Genomic DNA, 21,909 nt, shown 5'->3' with positions numbered 1-21,909 from the left:
GGAGGGTGCAGGAGGGTGGAATTGGAGAGCCTCTCCAACCCTGACAAACCCCCTTAGACTTTTCCAGCCCTCTTAATGCTGCCAAGCCACCCCCAGTACCATAGGTTGCTCCTGTGGCCAATTTTACTGATGTTTGCAGGTGCCAGGAGCCTAATTAAAAGAAGTCAGTGTGGAGGGAGCACTGGGTTAATAGGGTAGGCTGGTGGCTTCACAGAGGGGATTGTTAGAATCTGTGGGGAAGGGGCTCTCTCCCCTCCCCCAACCAGCACCCCCCCCCGAGCCCTCCTTCTCCTCCAGACAAACAAACCTCCTTTGTTCCTACCCACTCCTACCCCCATCCCAATTTACTTCATTTGGCTCTTAGCACCACCAAACGCTAGTACAACCGGCAGCAGGAGCAGCTTGTGGGATTAGGGGGTTTGGCAGGCTTTGGGGGAGCTGGCTGATTTGTAAGGGGGCCAGGGAGTTGTCTGTCTGGGAGTGGGGGAAGGGGTTGGGGATTTCCCAGCCCTGGGGCTACACTCAAAATGTGTGCAACCAATCAGTTAGATTGGTCTAACTATGCCTGATCTAATTTTAGGGTACCTCCAAGATAAACTTAAGTTACATAGGGTTGGTCATTTTTTGACTGATCTAACCTTCCTGGAACTTCTGTATAGTTCACACTTAGATCAACCTAACCTGGGATCTAAATGTAAGGTCCATGTGTGGGTAAATTAAGTTAGATCTGGTGGCCATTTTTAACACGATCAAACCTCCCTGAACACCTGTACCCACCCTAAAAGTCAGTTCTAAGCTCACTGAACCAATGGGAGTTTCTGTATTGACATTAATGAGATATCAGATGTATGATAGATAGGCTAAAGAGTGAAGTCATGTCAGTCATATTGTTTTAGCAATGAAGAAAATATGTCTTTACTTTGATGAATCAGTAGAATCCTGCTATCTTATACTTGTATTTCATTCCACCCGAATTGAAACAAAAGGTCTGATTAGTTGATTTACAGTATGTGGTTTTCTTATCGAGTGTCTTGATTCCCTGATTTAGCTGAATGCTTTTGTAGTGATGTTGTGATACAGTTAGCAGATCAAACTGCAGAGATGCAAAGGCAAGGGACATGCAGAATTCTAATACTCACTTTTTAATTTTTTTTAATGAAGATGCATACTTGGCTGATTCACTTTCATAATTTACACATCCAGCTGTGCACCTTTCTCCATCTTCTGTATAATTCATGGGTTCAGCTGAATTCTATAGCTGCTGAATTTTTGCATACTTTACTGATCAAGCTGCATATTTCATCACTTGAATTTTAGCACAGAGGTACTTTGCTGATCAAACTGCATAGTAAACTGATGAAGATGGACTCATTTTTTAAAGCTTATGCCAGACCCTGATTGTCCTATCTGCTTTAATATCTCACTTTGCTATTCAGATTCCTTTGTCTTACTATATATAAAAATGGATTATTTTAGGCAGCAGGCATTACACCATGAATACTTTTATTTTGCAAATACAATGAAGAGTTTGTTGTTTTTTTTAATCTTCACATGGAGAAAGTGAATTGAACCCTTATCACCAATAAATTCAGCCTTTGAAAGCATTTCTCCATTATTTAGAAGGAAAAAATTAATAATCTTTCCTTTTTTGATGAGATTCACAACACAAGTTAAATCATAAAAAACAAGAATTCCTAACAAGACTAAATTTTAATGAGACGTTGAAGGGGGAATATGCAATTAGAATGGAAAATTCTGTAAAAATAATGCAATAAGGTAGCAGCAGCAGCAAAGAAAATAACTTTATTAATCACTGCATTAGTTTTTTGGGGTTTTTTTCTTTACGTTTGTGTTCTGGGAGCAGAACCTACACAGCTGTCTGCACTCAAAACTCCTATCAACTTTAATGAGAGTTCTGTACAGAGTGCTCTACAGGGGCTGGGTCCTTCATATCTAATTGAGGACTCAAGCAACATAATGACTGCAGCATCTATAACATTTCTAACTTATGTGCCCCTACATCAGTAATATTGTAGACAGACTTTAAGTAACATTTTAGACAGACTCTAAACACAATGAGAACCTCAGAGAGTACAAACTGCGTACGGACTTCAGGATTTTTCCACAGTTAATACAATATGGAGTTTAATCAGTGGTTCATTATCTACTGGTGATCACCAGTTTGCTGTAGGGTACGTATAATTACTCTTTGAACTGAAAAGTAGTTAACTGTATTGTAACAGAGTGCTGCTGCTTGGTGGATTAGTGATGTTGTGCCAAGGCTTAGGAGGCAGGAGACCTTGATTTTTTTTTTTTTTTTCATTTGTAATCCAGAAGCTCCTGATCTCTGACTCACAGAGCTATTGTGAGGACTGACTCATTGTTTAATTAAAAAAAAATAATTCAGTGATTTGAACACAGTAAGTGTTCAGGGTGTTTTTATTGGAGGCTCTAGAAGGAGCTTCTTTGTAATATGAGTATTCCCCTTTTTCCTGAAAGGGCTAGGTTTTGCCTGTTCCTGTCCTTCACTTTTTTCCTGTAGTCAGGAAGATTTTCTTTTCTTTCCCTCCCTTCCCAGGACTCAGGAGCAGAAGTCAGGGAATTAACTTCCTGTTTGAAGAACCAGATAACTTAATTGAAAGTGGGGTAATTATGTGGATGAAAGCAAGCAGAGCAGGGCTGGAGTGGGGAAGCCTACTGGAATCTTCAAAAGGCTACATCAAGGGTAGCAGTCAAAGTACATTCCTTTCTAATCATTGTTCATTTTCAGTGCAAGCGATGCTGTAAAGCAAGAATCCCTCCTAAACTCTTTGTGAAATGTCATTAGCTAGAGGTAATATCTAAGCATAATATGCAGAACCCTTTATAGCAATGAAGCATACATCTACTTGGAATTTTTAAAAATAAAAATAGTAAAAATTAATCAAAGCCTATACAGAAAGTGTAATTCATATATATATATATATATATATATATATATATATATATATATATATATATATATATATAATGTGTGTGTGTGTGTGTGTGTGTGTGTGTGTGTGTGTGTGTATATATATGTATACACACACACACACACACACACACACATATATAATGAAAAAGAAAGTCCTAGGTTTTTCACATTCCCGAAGCGTAGACCTTAAGAACAATGCCAAAAGTTATGAGAGTTGGCAATGCTGTAAAAGTACAAAAACCCTGTAGTGGACAGTTACTTATCTCAGTGTAGTTTTCTTCTAGATGCCAATAGTTAGAGATTAGCTTAAGCAAAGAAACCAGAATTTTAGAATTTAGGATTTTCCTTACTTGTGCCCGTAAATTGAATGAGCAGTAATGAGAAGCAAGAGTAAAGGACTAGAAAAATAAGAGCTTACATATATCATCCTTTCATAATCTTGGAAATAAATAGTTTTGGCCACACTAACCAGTTCCTTTAGTACCTCCAATGGGTTTTTCTACAATGTTCTTTTTAAAACAACATCTGTGGTTCCTCAACAACTTTCAGCTGAGCCAGCTGAATCACATCCTCCTTGCTTACTAATGTAGCTTCCCATATACACAGTCTCATCTATCTTTGCCATCTTCTCTGCCCTTGTATCCACTTCCTTTATTCCTCTGTTACTTCAGGTACAAATAATAAGAAAAGCAACATGAAGAATATGGCTGTATTTTTATATTGATCCTAGAAATATATGCTGTGATTTTGGGGCTCTCAAATGGATATTAGTTAAGGTAGAAAAGGCAATCAGGTAGAGATGGTGCCTTCATTTTTTCCTTGATGTTAGTTTTCTTTTTCTGCTGGCATACAACCTAATAGCTTTGCTGAACCTTCTGAGAAAGGAAAAGTCAGACATATGCATTACAGAAACCCATGACTGACAGAAAATGAATTTTATATATACACACATACATACATACTCCAAACCTCAAAGTAATTATGAGGTCTAGTGAGGCTGATTTATGGACCTAGATGCTACTGGCAGCTTTGAGGGTCAATCTAGTGTATAAGAATTCTCTAATGGTCCGAAGCCGGCAAAGCATTTCCTATACCACTTCTCCTATGCAAGTAATCATGGATTAAAAACTGTGCAGTGATACCATTGGTATTGGGAAATAGGGGTATGAAGCTTATTCATTTTATCAGGATTGCTTCCATTTACCAAAGCTGCTGAGTCCACCCAAATTTGCAAAAGAACTGGGGAGATTTTTCAGTTAAATGGGAATGTCATACACTGGGAAATATCACTGTAGTTCTTCTGGCACAATTTTATGTCAAAATCTGTCCTTGGACTGATATACTGAAGCCAGTAGAGTTTCACTGAAATAACTCTGAGAATTTAGTTTCTAACTTTTTAGCTTGTAGTGCCCCAAACTCTTGTTTGGCAGTTTTCAAACTTTTAGATTTGCTTCTTTAGTAACTTCCTTGTAAAGTGTGTTTTTAGTTCACTTCAATACCCAGCAGCAGATCTTTGGTGTGTGAATTAGGAGATGGAGATTGTTTCCATATGTGTATATGCATGTGCATATGTGGCCCGCCTTACTCTTTCCATCCATTTCTGAATGATTTACCCATTGGTGGGTGCAAGGGTTGAGAAATCCATGCTTTCAGAAAGTCATGTACTTAAGGAGGCAGGTGGGGGTGGGGGAGGCTGGGGAGTGAAGCGGACAGGTAACAGTTTTGGGTACTGACCCTGGAAGAGGGAAAGGCACAAAAGTAGCAGCAGCTATGCTGCTGGCCTGGTTTCTACCATCAGCACATCTACTGATGCCACGCAGAGCACTCAAAAATTCAGTTACACCTCTGCTTGTACAGATTAGTAATAGTCTACTTTTCCACAGTTCTGTAAGGTGTGGGGTGTTGGTCAGGCTCCCCAAACACGTCCATGTATCTTCCTAGAAGCAGCTTCCATTTTATTTGTTATGTGTATTCACAAGTATTTTATATTTGTTTTCTTAAGGGTCTGGAAGTGATTTGCTAGTGCATATAACTAGGCATACATGACTGAATAATACCCAGTAAAATGGTCTAAAACCCATAATCTTCTGTTCAGGCATTGTAACTTAAAATTGCATTTAGGTTTTGTTAAATAAATTTGACAGATCATGCATCAGGTAATTAAGAAACACTATATACAGTAGGAGACTTGACTTATTTATTCACTGAATTATGGTGATATATGGTATGGTGCATTACAATAAAAACACAGTAATAGGACTACAACTCCAGTGGAAACAATGGCAGTTGTGCAGTAGCTCATGATGTTTCATAATTATGTGGTAGTGTAAATGACTCATATCTCCAGCACAAATGTCCTATATTAGATGTAAACAAACACTTTACTAGGTACAACTTTTTATTGAGGATTGGCAATATTATTAAGCAGTGTTCATGAAACCATAGCTAAGATTGCATATGGGTTTTATTTTACATCTTCTTTCTACCCTTCTTATATTTGGAAAACTAGTTTGGCTTTAAAAATGCCATATTTACTCAAAGGTAAAGAAGAAATCTTACCCAAAGTTTGTCTAAAATTGACTTTATGGTTACAGTCCCTTCTGAAATATTCTGATATTAATTTACAAAAAGTTTCTAGTATCTACTTCAGTCCTTCTAAAGTAGTAGCAGCCTCTTACACTCTTTTCAGAATTTCAGGGAGAGAGGATCAGTTGGTGTAAATAGGTATAGTTACCATTACCATTGAAACTGTGCTAGTTTATGTGAGAAGACAAACTGGCCCTCCAAACACCTAAAATTTGGACCATCTGGCCATCCTAGAAAACAAACTCTAGGCATTTAGGATGCCTGTAAAAATCATGGGGTTTAATCCTCATTAATTAAATAGGTTTATAACATTTAAACTTGTTTATTTTGGAGTGTCACATCAGTGTTTGCACATACTAGCATTTCAAATAAAGTAAACCTGGTCCCCAGCAGGCACTGCAGAAAAGCGAGATAGTCCCATACTGTCTCCCCCAGCCTGGGGCCCCCCACTCTTTGCCCTACCCTGCAGCTGTGGGAGCAGAGAGCTAGCACACGGCACAAGAAAAAAGTGGCAGCAAAAAAAAAAAAAAGGCAGCAATTTGAAAGCAGCAGCAATTTGATGGGGTGGACTACAAAAGAGTCGCATCACCATCTGGTGGACAAAGAGACTTATTACATGTCTTTGACTGCCTTTGTGTTTGTATGCAACAAATCCATGGGCATGATGCTTTAATTCGTGGCAAGCCAAACTAAATTATATCAAAGGAGTTTAATTTAATGCACCAGAAAGACTTTTAAAGGGTCCAGAAAACCAGCTCATGCAAACAGTCATGCCATCACAATGCAAAAAAGGTAAAAAATGTGGCGTATACAAACACCCTTGAAGATAAGATTATAATTCCCACTAGAATTGTGGACAGACCCAGGGGAGGCACCGGCATGCCTAGGGTCAGGGATGACCTAGTTAGGGAACTTTTGGAGGGGCTGGACATGTTTAAATCAGTAGTTCCAGATGCTCTTCCCCCGAGGGTACTGAGGGAATTGGCGGGGATCATAGCAGGGGCCCTGGCACAGCTCTATGAGTACTCGTGGGGCACTGGCCAGATACCAGAGGATTGAAAAAGGGCCAGTGGTCCCCATTTACAAGAAGGAGAGAAAGGAGGACCCTGTCAATTATAGTCCAGTCTGTCTTACCTCGGTCCTTGGGAAGACCTTTGAGAAAATTATCAAGGAGCACATCCGCAAGGGTCCAGCAGTGGAGGTAATGCTCAGGGGCAACCAACACAGGTTCATTGAGGGCAGGTCCTGCCTGAATAACCTGGTTTCTTTCTATGATCAGGTCACAAAGTCCCTGGACGAGGGTGTCGGAGTAGATGTTGTCTTCCTGGACTTCAAGAAGGCCTTTGACACAGTTTCCCACCACATTCTCTTAAAAAAACTTGGTGACTGTGGCATTGATGCCTACACAGTCAGATGGGTGGCAAATTGGCTTGATGGGTGCACCGAGAGAGTGGTGGTGGATGGGAAGGATGTGGGCAGAGGAATCCCCCAGGGCTCGGTCCTGAGGCCTGTACTGTTCAACATCTTTATCAGCAATCTGGATGTGGGTGTGGAATGCACACTGTCCAAATTCACTGACAACACCAAGTTGTGAGGCAAGGTGGGCTCTTTGGAGGGGAGGAACAGATTCTAGCTAGATCTAGACAGGTTACACAGGTGGGCGGATGAGAATAGGATGGAATTCAATCCAGACAACTGCAAGGTACTACATCTAGGGAGAAGGAACCAGTAACACACCTATGGGCTGGGGAACACCCTTCTTGTCAAAACGGTGGCAGAAAGGGATCTTAGAGTCATTGTTGACTCCAGGATGGACATGAACCCCCAATGCGAGGAAGCGGTTAGTAAGGCTAACTTCACCTTGTCGTGCATCTACAAATGCATCACAAACAGGTCCAGGGTGGTGATCTTTCCTCACTGTGTGGCATTGGTCAGGCCACAGTTAGAGTACTGCATCCAATTCTGGATGCTGTACTTCAAGAGGGATGTGGCTAGCATTGAGAGTGTCTAGAGGAGGGCCATGTGCATGGTTCAGGGGCAGTGGGGCAGGCCCTACAAAGAGAGGTTAAAGGACCTGAACCTATTCAGCCTGTACAAGAGAAGGCTGAGAGAGGATCTGGTGGCCATTTACAAACTCACCAGGGGGAACCAGTGAGAATTGGGGGAGGCTCTGTTCCCCCAGGCACCACCTGGGGTTACTAGGAATAACGGCAACAAATTGTTAGAGAGAAGGTTCAGGCTGGACATCAGAAGACATTGCTTCACAGTTAGGGCTGCCAGGCTCTGGAATGGGCTCCAAAGTGAGGTGGTACTCTCTCCTACCTTGGGTGTCTGCAATAGGAGTCTGGACAGATATTTGGCTGGGGTGATATGACCCCGGCACCCATTCCTGCTAGGGGCAGAGGCTCAGACCTGATGATCTGTTTAGGTCTCTTCCAACCCTCAGCACTATGATACTATGATAATTAATCAAATTAGGGTTACAACAGCAACTATCATCCTTGGTTAACAGAGCTATGATTTTTTTTCCCAGGCAAGTGGTCAGTTGAATTTCCAGGTTATCTTTCATTTGGCAGAACAAGGAAAACCAAAGTAGCTGATTTTTTTTCTCTCCTCTTGTTGACTAGAAATAGATTCCAAACTCACAGAAATTAATTAACATCTCTTTCTATGATATAGACAAATCTGGGCAGTGCCTTAGCTACTCTTGGAGTTCTTCCTTTTCCTTGAATCTGAGCAGAGCTAGTTGGTTTATGGAAATCTGGAAAAGCACCTCACTGCTGAGGAAGGATTGAAGTTGGTCCCTCAGTCTTTTGATTGGGGCTCTATTGGATTTGGGCCTCAAGAGAGAAGCTACATGCAATGTTTCTCTAAGAATCTAACTCACTAATTCTTACAAAAATAATATTTGTATATGCTTTTTTGGTTTTTTTCTTGATGATTTCCAGTTTTTTTAAGTTACAATAGGGAACTTTGGGCATCGTGTTTCATTGCTGCTGTTCTAGTTTTCTCTCAGAGTTTCTTGATGGTCATAAAGTGACAGCACAGAAACAAATAAATTTAGATCTGTGGCCCAACACCGATGGCATCTAGGAAGGGTTCTGTTGTTTGCTCCCAGGATCTAAGTAGCGCTCAATGCTTCTTTTTGTGTGTTTCCACTTTGTTTCATGTTGTTTATTTATTTGAAACAAGAACACACTTTTGTCTTGTGTTTAGGCTGCCATCTACTATAATCCAAGGTCAATCTCTGCAGAAATGTAGCTTGTCAGTTGTTCTCCTATTTCAAGTGCTAGAGTTTTCATGTTTCCTCAGTGAATTACAGTTGATTACTGTGATTTCAGACAATTTTTTGCAGTTTATCAAAGTCAAATTCTTTAATTCTCAGTCTTTGTCCCAGATTTTGTTAGGTGAATTCTCTTAGAGATGTTCATCTGTTTTCAGTAGTGTAGCCAGGGCAGGACAAGGGGGCAGCACCCTGTGCACTGTGAGAGGGGTGCCAGCATCCCCCACACTGGGAAGTCATGTCTAGCCACAGGAGCCTGGCAGCACAGCACCACACAGCTAAGTGCATCTGGGGCTGAGGGAGTGACTGAAGCAAGCAGAATGTTGCTTCCCTCCCCAACCTTTGCAGCAGTGGGGGAAACTCTGTGCTGCTGCTCCCTGCCCACAGAAGCTGGGTAGTGCCATTTTCCACCACTGTTGGGAAGTTCCTTTGGAGAGTCTAAATTGAGAAAGGGACTCTGCAGAGACAATCAAGTAAAATACCTGGCTAGATTCCACACCATCAAAATGACATCATTTTTGGGTTGTCCGAAAAGACGAACACCATTAAGAAGCATTTAAATAATGGATAATGCAGCATCCAAGGATTTGGATAATGTCTCCAAAGACAAACAAAAAAGGTGTTAAAAACCTGGAAATTATAGTCCTGAATAGAACTGTGTCAGAGATGATATTTTCTTAGAAGAGAACAATGGAGTCATTAAGGGACTGAAGAAAAACAAGTGCTCAGGAATGGATTTTACCTGTACTAGGATGAAATTATGTGATTGTGTAGTTGTCTGTGTTATGCAAAAATATTTGGCAAGATTAAAAAAAAAAGCTTTGTATTGAAGGATTGGAAGAGTTGATCTTCTAACAATACTAGAGAAAGATGACCTACAGAATTGCAAAAACTGCACGACCTACAGAATCTGAACTGCAAAATAATCTAGTTTATTACCCATATCGTCAAGGTCCTTTTCATGTTTCTCCTTGGCAGATTCAAAACATACAAGTATAATAATCTGAGGATCCTGAGGCAGACAGAAAACAAGTATTGGGAAGTTGACAGGAAAGTCTTCAATTGTTTCATTACATAAAATTATTCTACTCAATGGGCACATCTACATGAAATGTTTACTCCACAGTAGACTAATTAGTGTGCAGAAAACATCTCGGCATCTGCATGTGCATCCCTATTAGGCTGGAGTAGACTATTTTTTACTAGTATTTGCAAGTATTTTACACATATTTAAAAGTACTGTTGTGATGTGGAGTAAAATAAAGTACTGTCCTGCTCCAAAGCTTATTGCAGTCCATTAATAGGCACATGTAGATGCACCTAATGTGGCACAGTGGGCCATGGGCTGTGCTGTTGCTGTACAGTATAAGCATGAAACCGTTAGCCTGGCTGAAACACATTAACAAAGATGCAATATTGGCACTCAGTCAATGAGATGCTAAACTATAGGTTGAAGATGATCAGGACCAAACAAGGCAATCTGATATTTCTCAGAGCTTCCCTGACAGTCTAATAGATGGGATCATGGTAGCAAAAGACTTCAGAATAAAGATGCAATGGAAGAGTAACAGTTTAGAGTTTTCTGGACGTGCTGAAAAAGAAGGAAAGCCTAAATGATTCTTCCCCAGGATTGGTAAACATTGTGGTCTGCATATCAGTGTAGAAAGACAAATATGATAGTCTTGTTCAGAAATGAAGAGAACTGTGTATTGTTTGTAACCATGTTTGTCTAAGGACCTAGGCAGACAAGGTTCTTTGTGTAAATGTGATATCTTTTATTAGACCAACTAAATAGTTGGAAAAAATTGTTCTTTGCAAGCTTTCAGGTGCAAACACCCTACTTCAGGCATAGGGAGAGTCTGCTGTTGTTTTGTGTTTTCCTGAGTGAAATAGAACCAATATGCAAAATGCAGGTTTGTGAAAATGCAGATGCCTGGCAGTGAGGATCAGAGGCCATGGGAGACAATAGGTGTGAGACAGATAGGTGCGGAGAGGGAAAGGGGGAATGTTGAGCTGGTGATAGAATGTAGCTGGTAAAATATAGAAAGGTTATCAGATGGCAGGCAGATTATAATGTGCCATAAATCTAATGTCTATATTGAGTCCGTGGTTTTTTGAATCCAGTAGATTTATGAAGTGATGTTCATAGACTTGTCTATGAAAGGTGTTCTGTAAATTACCTTTGAGAATTAAAACTGAAAGACTGGAGAGAAAGTGTCTTGTGAGATGTTTGTACCCACAGGTAATTGGGTATTCTTGTCTTTGATAGATTTTAGATATGCATTCATTCTGGTACACTGTTTGGTTTCTCCTAAATATTTTCTATCAAGGCATTTAGTGCACTGGATTTGATATATTACATTTCTGTAGGTGCAGGAATGGTGATGGGTCTGTTGTGAGTTGTGTAGTGATTGTGGGAGCGGTGGAGCTATATTGATAGGTTTTACATTTCTTGTCCCGTCATGGTCTGGATCCATTCAATGAGTTTTGGGCCATAGGAAGTTTGCTTCTGGTGATGATATTGGCAAGGTTTGGTGCTTGTTTAAAGGCTATGATGAGTGGTTCTGGGATGATCTTTTTAAGAATTGGGTCTTCTTCTAGTATGGGTTTCAATTGTTTGAGGATTTTCTGCATAGGTTCCAGGGAGGGATGTTATGTCACAACTAATGGTGTGTGATTTGTAGGAATTTTTTTTTGTACTGCAGCAATTCTTCACATGGTATCCAGATGGCTCTTTCAAAAGTGTGGTTTGTCTTGCTGGAGACATGTCCTTGTTAAATGAAAGCCTTTTTGAGATTTGTGCGGTGACAATCACAGGTGTTCTCAATACAAATTCAATGGTATTCAAGGCCTCGGCTGTATAGTAGAGCTTTCCTGATATGTTTAGGGTGATTGCTGGTTCTGTGCAGATACGTATGTTGGTCCATGGAGTTCTTGTATATGGTGATTTGTATTTTACCATTCCAGATATTGATCATAGTGTCTAAAAAGGAAATGTTAGTGCTGCAGTATTCAAGAGATAGTGTGATGGAGGGATGATTATTGAAGTTGTGATGGAAATCAGTCAGAGATTGCAGGTTTTCAGTCCAAATGATGGAGATTTCATCTATATAACTTAAGTATAGCGTGGATTTGATGGTGCAGGTCTTGAGGAATTCTTCTTCCAGGTGGCCGATAAAAAGGTTGGCATATTGTGGGACCATTTTGGTGCCCATAGTTGTGCTCATAGTGTGGAGGAAGTGTTGGTTATTGAAAGTGAAATTGTTGTGTGCTAGGATTAAGTGTGTAAATTCAGTAATATCTTTAGGTCCGTAATGCAGATATGTAAACCTGCATTTCATATCTACAAGAGCAAGATTACAACTCAGAGTACAGACAGTACTTTGTCAGAAGGTACATGCCTACATTTTAATAATAGTGGTGGATCTTGATTGGTCAATGTCTAGTGAGAAGTTGTGTTGCCATGCATTGACATTTGTATACATGCAGAGATGTGTCATGTATAGGAGAGGTGAGCAGCAATATTTTGCACAGGTAGTGGGGTATGCATCCAAAAACATTTGAAAAGCACTGCATTCAGGTATGCAGCAGAAAAATGAACATGCATAAATCTGTCTACAATGGGTAGTGTCATCACAGGGGGCAAAGTTCTGTTATAAGGAAATTGTAAAAGGGATACAGCTGCTGTAAGCATCTGAGTGGCAATTTTCTCTTATCATATATGTTCACCTAGATGTTTTTGTAATTTTTTTAGCAGATTCACCAGTAGGGGAAATAAATATAAAATTAATTGACAATGTAATCAGTTCAAGTCTGTTTATACACCCCCCCCCGCCCCCTTCTTAACAGCTTCTCTTGTACTTTTATAGCAGTGGTGTACCAGCGGGGGTGGGGGGAGAGGAAGGGGGCCATGGACCCCAGGATGGACCCCAGCATGGGAGGTGCCAGCCAGGCCTTTCAGAGCTGGGCAGAGAGTTTTGTGGCACCTCCCACATTTGGTGTGTAATTTGCCCGGTACCCCCTCCCGCCCCTGCCTGGTGGGTTGCAAGTTTCTTTAGCTGTTCGGGCCAGAAATTATGGTCACCACCCCTCCCCCTGCATCCAGTTTGCTGTGCTGTTAATTTCCCCGTGGACATGCCATGGGATGGGACAGGGGGCCTTGCTCAGATCGTCCAGGTGGGGAGGGGGGCACACAAATGCAAGCTTTGGCTCCCAGGTGCTGGAGACCCATGGTATGCTACTGTTTTATAGCTTTTCCTTATATCAGTCATGTGATAGGCTGGGCACCTGTAGTATGTTCTTATATTCCAGGACCTAATGAGTGTTTTTTGTTTTGTTTTTTTAAATCTCCTCTTTAATTATTATTTCAAACACAGTTTCCAGGTACTACAATTCCCATTATAGTGCTGTTATTCTGTTCTGATATTCTAGTATCAATCTCTATTCCTTTTTCAGAACAATACATGATCATTTTTGTCCTCTCATATAGTAAGTGAAGATTTTAATGAAATCCATATTTTGTTGAGAACCTAGCTCAGTGGTTCTCAACCTTATAAGATTCAAGGAGCCTCTCATTAGACTCAAGGTGCCTCTTGGAAATAGCCAGCTCTTAGTTTTCATCTATTTTTGACTGCAGACAAATAATAGAGGAATTTTTCTGTTCCAAAGAACTCCAAAAGTTCACAACAGGTCAAAATGTTTTTAACACTATGGCTTTCTATTTGACAATTGCAGGTTTATCTTCCAAGTTGTATTTGCATATCTAACATGTGACATTGTGTGGCACCCCACAACACCCTTGAAAAGATTTCAAAGGTCCATGGCAACCTGGTTGACCATCACAAACTTAGCTACTTCATTTTTATGTCCTGTCATCATTTGTGAATATACACCAACTCATTCTGGTGACTTTTATCTACTCTATCAGTGTTATTTATACTATTTGGACATCACTCAGTGACAGTGACTCATCTGTATTACTTTAAAGTAGTAGTTACTTCCATGACATGCTTGGATAAAGCCTAATGCAAAGAGATCATAGCTTCTCTGAAACGTTACCTTATCCTCCTTAATGGCCTTCTTTTCCTGGTGGCAGTCTGACAGACTTACTGATTCTCTTTTAGGCTTCTTGCTTCTGATGTTATAGAAGCTCAGTTTCCCATTCCATAGTTAAGGTTCAGTTGATTGCACTTAAAGCAACCACTTTATTATGTAGAAATTATACAACATATTCTTCCCAAAATTGCGCCATTTCTCTGTTGCACAAAAAATAAATTTTTTTGGAGAATTTGCTAGTAATCTAGTAAATTACATAATGAGTTCAAATTAATTATAAAAATTTAAGCATTTAGTGACTGATCACATTTTTCTAAAATGATCTTGATTGTGAAAATATAACACAAATGTTCAATATATTTAAAATTCACCGTCATTTGAGGTTTTGACCAAATTTGAAAAAAAAAAATTTTAGGATTAAATGTCTTTATTTTCTTTCAATTTTTATAACTGTTCTTCTGCAGAGAAGTTCATGAAGAAATATCCTTTTTCAAAATGACTACTACCTCCATTACTTACTGTGAAAATAAATCCAAGCTGTCCTAGGGAAAAATGATAAACACTGGACGAACAGCATGAGGAAAAAATTGAATGTGCCTTTAAAATAATTGGTTTAATCAAAGATGTGACTGCACATAATATTATCCACTAATCACAATAACACTATATTTATTTCATGGTGTCACTATAAGGTACAAATTAATAATTAGGATGCTTTAACTCTGTTTCCCCATATTTTAACCTGTTTTGATTCATTGACTTTTTAATGTTAAGTATCATTTTATTTACAGTTAAACTTAATGCTTATTTTTAAGAATATTTACACTCTCTATATAATGGTTTTACCTTCAAATTTCCAATATGTACTGAAGCTTAGTTCCAGTTTAATGTAGTCTTTAAGTGATATTTGTAGAATTTCTTTCTATTTATATATTCTATCTTTGGGTATTTGTTTATGATCTCTATGTACCTTCTTCATTTTAATCTTCCTGTTTTATCATAGCAGAGGTTTTTCTTTTCTATTCTGTCTTAAGCTGAATTTCCATTTTCTGAAGATGCTTGTGTGACATGAAAAACATCTTGACCCTCCCAATTTAAGCAAATTGTTTTTTCTTGTCCTCCTGCTTCCTGTTAATGTATGGCATAGACTTTTTCTTCCCAGTGTTGTTTATTGCACGTTTCAGTTATTTTAAGACAATATAATATGGCATAGCCATATCACAAGATAAGTTAGCAAACTCTGGAAAAGGAATAATACATAATATATTAGTGTTTCTCCAGAAGGTACAAATTTGCATTAATATTGCTCTAGGCAAATCTCACACAAGTACATTGCTTGACAAATCTTAACAATATAATGTGTTTTATTTTTGTTGTGTTTAAGACAGTTGACTTAAGTGTTTTTTTAAGTGCTTGTCCTAAAATTTGAAATAAGCATTATTTTTACTTAAGCTTTGAGCTGAATAAAAAAGCAGCATTATTCTTGGGTCTGAAAGTGTGGTCACAATATTGGTGATGTAAAAAATCTGTTCTTTTTATCCCAAGTAGACTGATCAAACACTTTAAAATGCCATTAAAAGATTCTACCAGGGACATATTTTAAAGCATCTGACAAAAGCTCATGTATTCTTTAAATTTAATTATGTTTTTTACAGAATAACGTTCATCCTAGTGCAAAGAGTTCATTCTACATTTCCACTGTACTCAGTTACTCTCATACTATGAGATTTCATTGGCTAAGAGGGCATGTCTACACATTCATTAATGCACTTTAGGTAATGTGCATTAAATCTAGTACCTCCATTTTGATGTACTAGAAAAATGTGAATTAGCTTATTTTAATGCACACTGGCTAAAGAGCACAACTTTTCTGTGATGGTTTAGTGTTCATTAAAATAGGCTAATGTGCATTATTAATACGCATTATTAAAGTGCATGCATAGACACACCAATGGTTTAATACGTTATGATTCCTGCACTATACTACAGTTCACGCATAACACATACAGTATACTTTTCTTATTATTCAAATTAAGTTTGTTAGTGGAAATTTTTCAAAGGATAACAATTTATTACTGGCAATGTAAGTCAGTCTTCTGAATTTTGAGAACCAGCTGGCCTCTCCACTGTCTACTCTATGATATAAACATGGCCCAAGTAAAAGGTTTAGGTAAAGGAAGAGGAATATGTACTATGGGGATTATAACCACTTACTTATCTGCTCAAATACTTGCCTGCTTGCTTACCAGGTGGTGAAAAATGAACTTGTTAATGTTTGAAAGAAATTTCAATCTTAAAGATACTATATACATATCAAGTTTTGCTTATTAATGCTGTCTTATTTTATGCCAACTGTAGCTTGTCCATGTTTTAATAGCAGTACAGGGCCTTATGAAATAAATGTTGAAGATATTTTCATGTTTTATAAATAAGTTCTGCATAAAATACTATAAGTTTTTGGGGGAAAAACATTAACAGGATTTGGTTTCAATCATTATCCCTGCAGGTTGGCAAGAAGTGTTTGGGGACCCGTAATAATTCAACATCTCACCTGAAGATGGCAGAAACAGATCCTAGCTTTCAGGTATTTCTTCATTTGAGTAATCCTGATACCTGTTATAGTGGTGTTTCTCAATAAAGTGTAAAAATACATGAATAATATTTACAGTCTGAGCCAGTGATTTCTCAGCAAAAATCTTTTTTTGAAGTCAACAAAGACTTTTGCTTCATGGGATTTCAGTTGGAAGTATTTTAGCAATTAAACAATAGAGCACTTTGTCCAGTAGAAACTGGGTTTCATGGGTAAGGAGAAAATAATTTTCAACCCCCTTGGTATAATTGCAATTCAGTTTATTGTGCCAGCTAACCAGGTTATACCAAGAAAAGTCGTCAGCAGATTGTAGCATCAGATCCCTTCATCTCTTTGTCCAGTAAAAGAAAACTGTCTTTTATAAAGAACCCCCAGAATCAAACATTTTTACATTAGGATATCCAGTGACATAGACATTTTCTAGTAGAAACCAGACTTCAGAACCATTCATTTAGAGGAGAGTTGAAAGTTATTTTAGTGTTTGTAGGCTTTCTACAATAAAATGTACACAGTTAATTTACATAAGTGATTCTAAAAAACATGGTATTTTCAGGAAGATGCTGCAGGCATAACTTAATTATATAATGAAATATAGGTATTATACATGCATATAATAAATTCACATAAGTTCTGTATGAGGGGGTGCACACACACACACACACACACACACACACACACACAGATTGTACCAACACATATATACATATATGATATCTTTACCAACATGGTGCACACACTATATGACAATTATTACCAAAATGAGTGCATAGATTAAAAAATCAGTAGCTGTTGAGCATGAGAGTTAGAGGTACATTCTCTGAATCACAATGTCCTAGACTTTAAATGCTGGAGGCTGTAAGTGAGAGATGAACAGTAGAAAAAAACCCTGGTCATACTTACTCCCTTTCAGCATCCACTCTCTGCCGTTGTGTGACACAGGATACTTGGAAAGATGAATTTATGGTCTAACCCAGTAAATGGCAGTTTTTATGTTCCTGTTGCATTTTAAATGTCTTTGATGAATCCTTGTGTTTCAATATAATAATATAAAATATGATGTTGACACTGATCCTATATTTTTCCTTTGCATTGGTTGACAGAAGTTGCGCAACCCTCCTTGGACTAATCCTGAAGCTAAAAAATCAGCTGAGAGAAATGAGAAGTCTGAAGACTTGGTTAATACAAAAGAAAAAGCACTGTAAAAATGTCTAAGCTATATTTAAAATAATCTTCATTTGCTATTGTCTTCATATTCTTTTTAGTCCGAAGGCATGAAAATGTACCAGGTTTCTAAAGCATGCAACTTTTTTCACTATTTTATGAATGTTTGTAAATTAGTCTAGGAGGTTTCAGAAATAGATCAATTAGTATCTTTCAGCAATAATCCAAAATGGATGTTCAAAGAAATGCTTTGTAATACAGTCCAGTTTTTTGAAACTTTATTCTGCTTTGATCAGTAACTTGCTTATTATAAATTAGTTTGTTTTGTAAAGAAACTGCCGTTTGGAAGTTCATTTTCTTAGTTTGATTCATAGCTGTCGTTCCTGTTTGTTGGTGGTTTGAAGTCAAGCTAAGGCTATAAACTGGTTAACAAAAAAAAAATTCTAGTTAAAGTGAAGTGCGACTTACCGGAGTGACTGTGAAAATAACACGCTAGGGTTCCACACATACTATCTTTCTACATCTTTCATTTAGGGTATGTACAAATGTTATATTCTAGCAGTTGGAATTACACTTCCACCAGTTGAAATGCTCTGCATACAAGCAGTCAAAGCACTTCAGGCACTCTAAAAATGGCCAGTGTGGTGAAAATCTCCACCACATTGGATGAGGTTAAAGTGCTAATTGATTGGGGTTCAAGATTGAATGAATGATTTGCATGCATCCCCAAACAGTTGGAACTGCTGCTCCAGAATCCCAGCCTGCCTTGTTTTTTCTCCCCCTGCCCTCTCTTCCCCCATGGGCAGACAGTTAGTATCTCTACTGATGCAGCCTGAATCACAGCAAGACCCTCCCTCTGACAAGGGAGGGGTTGGGAAAGCCACTTTCCATAGCTCAGGGGCTGTAGTGTGCAGCTGTCAGCTCTGCCACCCTCTTATGGCATTCCTTGAGGCCCCTGATCTCCCTGAGACCCCAACCCCACACAGAAACTGACCCAGCATGAAGTGCCACAGGAAGGTAGGTTTCTCCTCTCACAGCACTTCAGTGCCCTGCACCTATGGCCCAAAATGTGGGGCTACACATACTAGCTTGAAGTGCCATGAGGGCAGGGACATTCCTTCAACCAAGGTACTTGAGATCCTCATGCTGTAGCCCCATGGGGGGCTGCAAGTACAGGCTTTGAAGTGCTTTGGGGATGAGATTTGCCCTTGCAGCCTTGTGCATGGGGTGTGGGCACTAGCTTGAAGTGCTGCATGGAGGGTACCAACCCCATGCAGCACTTGAAAGCCAGCATCTGCAGCCCCATGCATAAAGGTTGCAGGTGTCGGGCTCTTAAGTGCCTCATGGGGGGAAAAGTTCACCCCATGAAGCACTAGAGAGCCATATGCATGCCGTATTGTGCATGAGCTCTGGTCACTGGCTTGCAGTGCTGCATAACGTTAAAGCTCTCTTCTGCAGAGCTTGAGAGACCTAAGCCTTGAACATGGTGACAGGTCTTCCTAAAAGCAGAGCCCCAGCAGAACCACGTGCAAAGCCACCAACTGAAGCCGGTACTGGTTATGGTGGCAGGGGCACAGCTCCATCTGCCCCTTCCATGTAGCCAGAGCCCAGCTTTAAAATGACAGAAGATCTTCTCTTGATCTGCTGTCTGATGCCTGACAACTGTTAAGGAAAGTTGGTTGGTGGAGGGGTGCTCCATGGGGCACCGTCCAGTTGGTGCTGTCACCAATATCGAAGCAGGCAGAGGGGCCTGCAGAGCACATGAAATTCATACTCTGGCTCCCCCTGGCTGGGTGCTTTTGGTGTTGCAGGTTGTCTGCAGAACATCTAGGCTAGGGACAGAAGTTAAACATAAACCAGTTTAAGTAATCAGAAACTGGTTTAAACCTGTAACAGAACAGAAGTCTAGTGCACATGGATGAATGGCTGAAACTGGTTTAAGATAAACCTGGTTGAATGTAGTATCAGACTTAACTGATTTGGGTCAAACCGCTTTATGAAATTTCTGTCCCAGACCCCTTCCTGGTTCAAGTTAAATCACAGTTCCCCAGCATCCCAGCATGCTTTCCAGTCCTGCACTGGGCTGTGCTGTCTTCTCCAGCAGAGAAGGGTTCAGGGGGAGGAGGCAGGGACTGCCTACCCCCAGACAAACCCCAGCTGGGATCTGGGGCCAGGCAGGGGAATTAAACATCCCCTGAGTACAGAGCTGCCCTGCCCTGCCCTGCTAAGAACTTACTACTGGCTGTGACTGTGGACTACAAATCCCAGAGACACTTGGAAGCAGGAAGAGGAAGTGATAAACAACCTTGCAGAGTCCTGCTGGTATAATTCTGGGCCGCAAATCCCAGATACCTCAAGGGCAGCAGAAAGAGGAAGTGAACACATAGCACATATTGGCTACTATCACCTCCTGGCTTCTGGCCTGAGACACTGCAGGTATGTGGCTGCATTTCCTGAATCAAAAACGAATGTCCAGTTGTTTCTCAGGTTAATCTGTGCAGTTTAAACTAACCTGCAAAGACTGAATTGATTTAGCTTTGGGCTTTTTGATTGTCTGTGCTTAGCCCTGGGTAGCTTTCTGCATGCTTGTACAGGTTTCACCCAGTTGAATTTTAAATGTCTTCAATTAAGTGGATGAACTTTAATTGGTTGAATTGAATGCTTGTATGCACTATTAATATCTCTTGCCTAGCAGTTACAAGGATGCTTATTTAACTGTTAACACTGTAAGCTTACTACAGGCACTGTATTACAAAATGTGCATTTTGTAGTTTATGCAACAACAATAACAATACTCATAGAACATAGTTGAGACAGTTAAAAATTGTCTTGATGGTTGCATAAATGCATTCAAATTGGTTTGATAGATTCATAGGATCCATACTGATTGTTACTTGAAGAAAAACAGTTGTTATAAAGCATGTAAGCATTATTTTTATTTGAAAGAGAAACTTAATAGCTCACTCTAAACAATGAAAGGAGAGGGAATTAGTATATGGAAAATAAGATTAGCACTTGGAAAAGGGGAAAAAAAAACCATTGCTATGGATTGTTCTTTGTTTCAAAATATTCTGGTTGTTCATGTATCTTGCCATTAACAGAAGGCCAGACACAATCACATGACTAATCACCATTCTTTCATTCCAATAAAAAATGGAATGAATGGAGCCCCTATGCTAAATGGACCAGGCCTGTCCCCCTCCCCAAGCCTCAAGATAGGAATCTGGGGGAGGGGGGAGGCTGTCATATCAGGGCGACTCCATTCACCACCCCCCCACCCTGCCCAAGCAACCTGGCATTTCTAGGCAGAAGCATGCAGCATGGGACTGCTGTGGTTTTTTTGCTATACCAGGAAATGTGCTTGGGGGGGGGGGCGGGGAAGGGAGCTGCATGGACACAGTCTAGCCCTCCTTCGAACCCCTGAGCCAGCAAGATGTAGGAGGCCCCTTTTCTCCATCTCCCCACCAGCTGCTGCTGACAGTTGCCAGCTGTCTGGGGACAGGGCTGGTGAGAGAGCCTGCTCTAGCAGTAGCTGCCAGAAGAAAGACCCCTGCCTCCTTCCTTCATACCACCTCCCTAGATGGGCCATGGTATACTGTGGGATCATGAGGGCTGCAGAGACAGAAATCCCCTTTCCCATATGCCAGGCTGCACTTGGGGCTGGGATCAGAGGCTGTCACTGTCTTGGATCACTGACAGCTGAGGCCAGCCTGGAACTTGGGCAGAGCAAAAAAATTCTGCCCCTGGCTATATCACAGCCTTGTACAACCTCACCTGGGATGGTCGTGACTGTGATCTTAAGTAAACAGTTGATGGGATGTGGCATAGACATTCAATAAAGTATTACAACAGAAAGCATTTTAGGCTAGTACACATCCATCCAGGCTTAACTTAGAGCAGGATACACCATTTTTAAAGTGCCCTAAGAGCCATGAACCTTTGCTGTGTTATGACTATAAAGCTCATTAAGTGTAAGTTCTATACCTAGCCTAAGTTAATATCCAGGAAGTGTTATGTCATGCAAAGTTGAAAGCATATTATGTGTATTATGGATGAGAACAACTGGGTGCAGACAGAAGTGAAAACTTTTGCCCAGTCTGGCCTCAGAAAGCAGTTTATAGCTGTGACAAAAGCATGGCTGCAAGCAGTTTTTAAAAATGACTGATTGGGTAAAATATCTGACTTCATTGCATAAAGTATCAGATAAAGACATTTAAAAATATAGCATCTTTTGTAATTTGTGGCTGAGGAACTCCCAGCCTGTTGCTGTTTTCAGAA

The 21,909-nt window shown here is 39.9% G+C and overlaps 1 protein-coding gene across 8 annotated transcripts in view; it reads left to right on the top strand.

Moving 5' to 3' along the window:
• The window catches only part of LUZP2 (leucine zipper protein 2), a 433,570-nt gene extending 415,604 nt beyond the window's left edge, over nt 1-17,966 (top strand). For all 8 annotated transcript variants that reach the window (XM_019477006.2, XM_019477005.2, XM_059722726.1 and 5 more), the window contains 2 exons: nt 16,387-16,464; nt 17,571-17,966. In XM_019477006.2, coding sequence (XP_019332551.2) covers nt 16,387-16,464; nt 17,571-17,672 — 180 coding nt within the window. In that variant the 3' untranslated portion in view covers nt 17,673-17,966. The remainder of the gene's footprint in view (nt 1-16,386; nt 16,465-17,570) is intronic.
• The last annotated feature ends 3,943 nt before the right edge of the window (nt 17,967-21,909 follow it).

Source organism: Alligator mississippiensis, chromosome 2 (genome assembly GCF_030867095.1).
Source record: "Alligator mississippiensis isolate rAllMis1 chromosome 2, rAllMis1, whole genome shotgun sequence".
In the NCBI taxonomy this organism is placed as follows: domain Eukaryota; kingdom Metazoa; phylum Chordata; order Crocodylia; family Alligatoridae; genus Alligator; species Alligator mississippiensis.
Note: the sequence above shows the minus strand (reverse complement) of the source record. Positions and strands in the feature narration are given on the sequence as shown.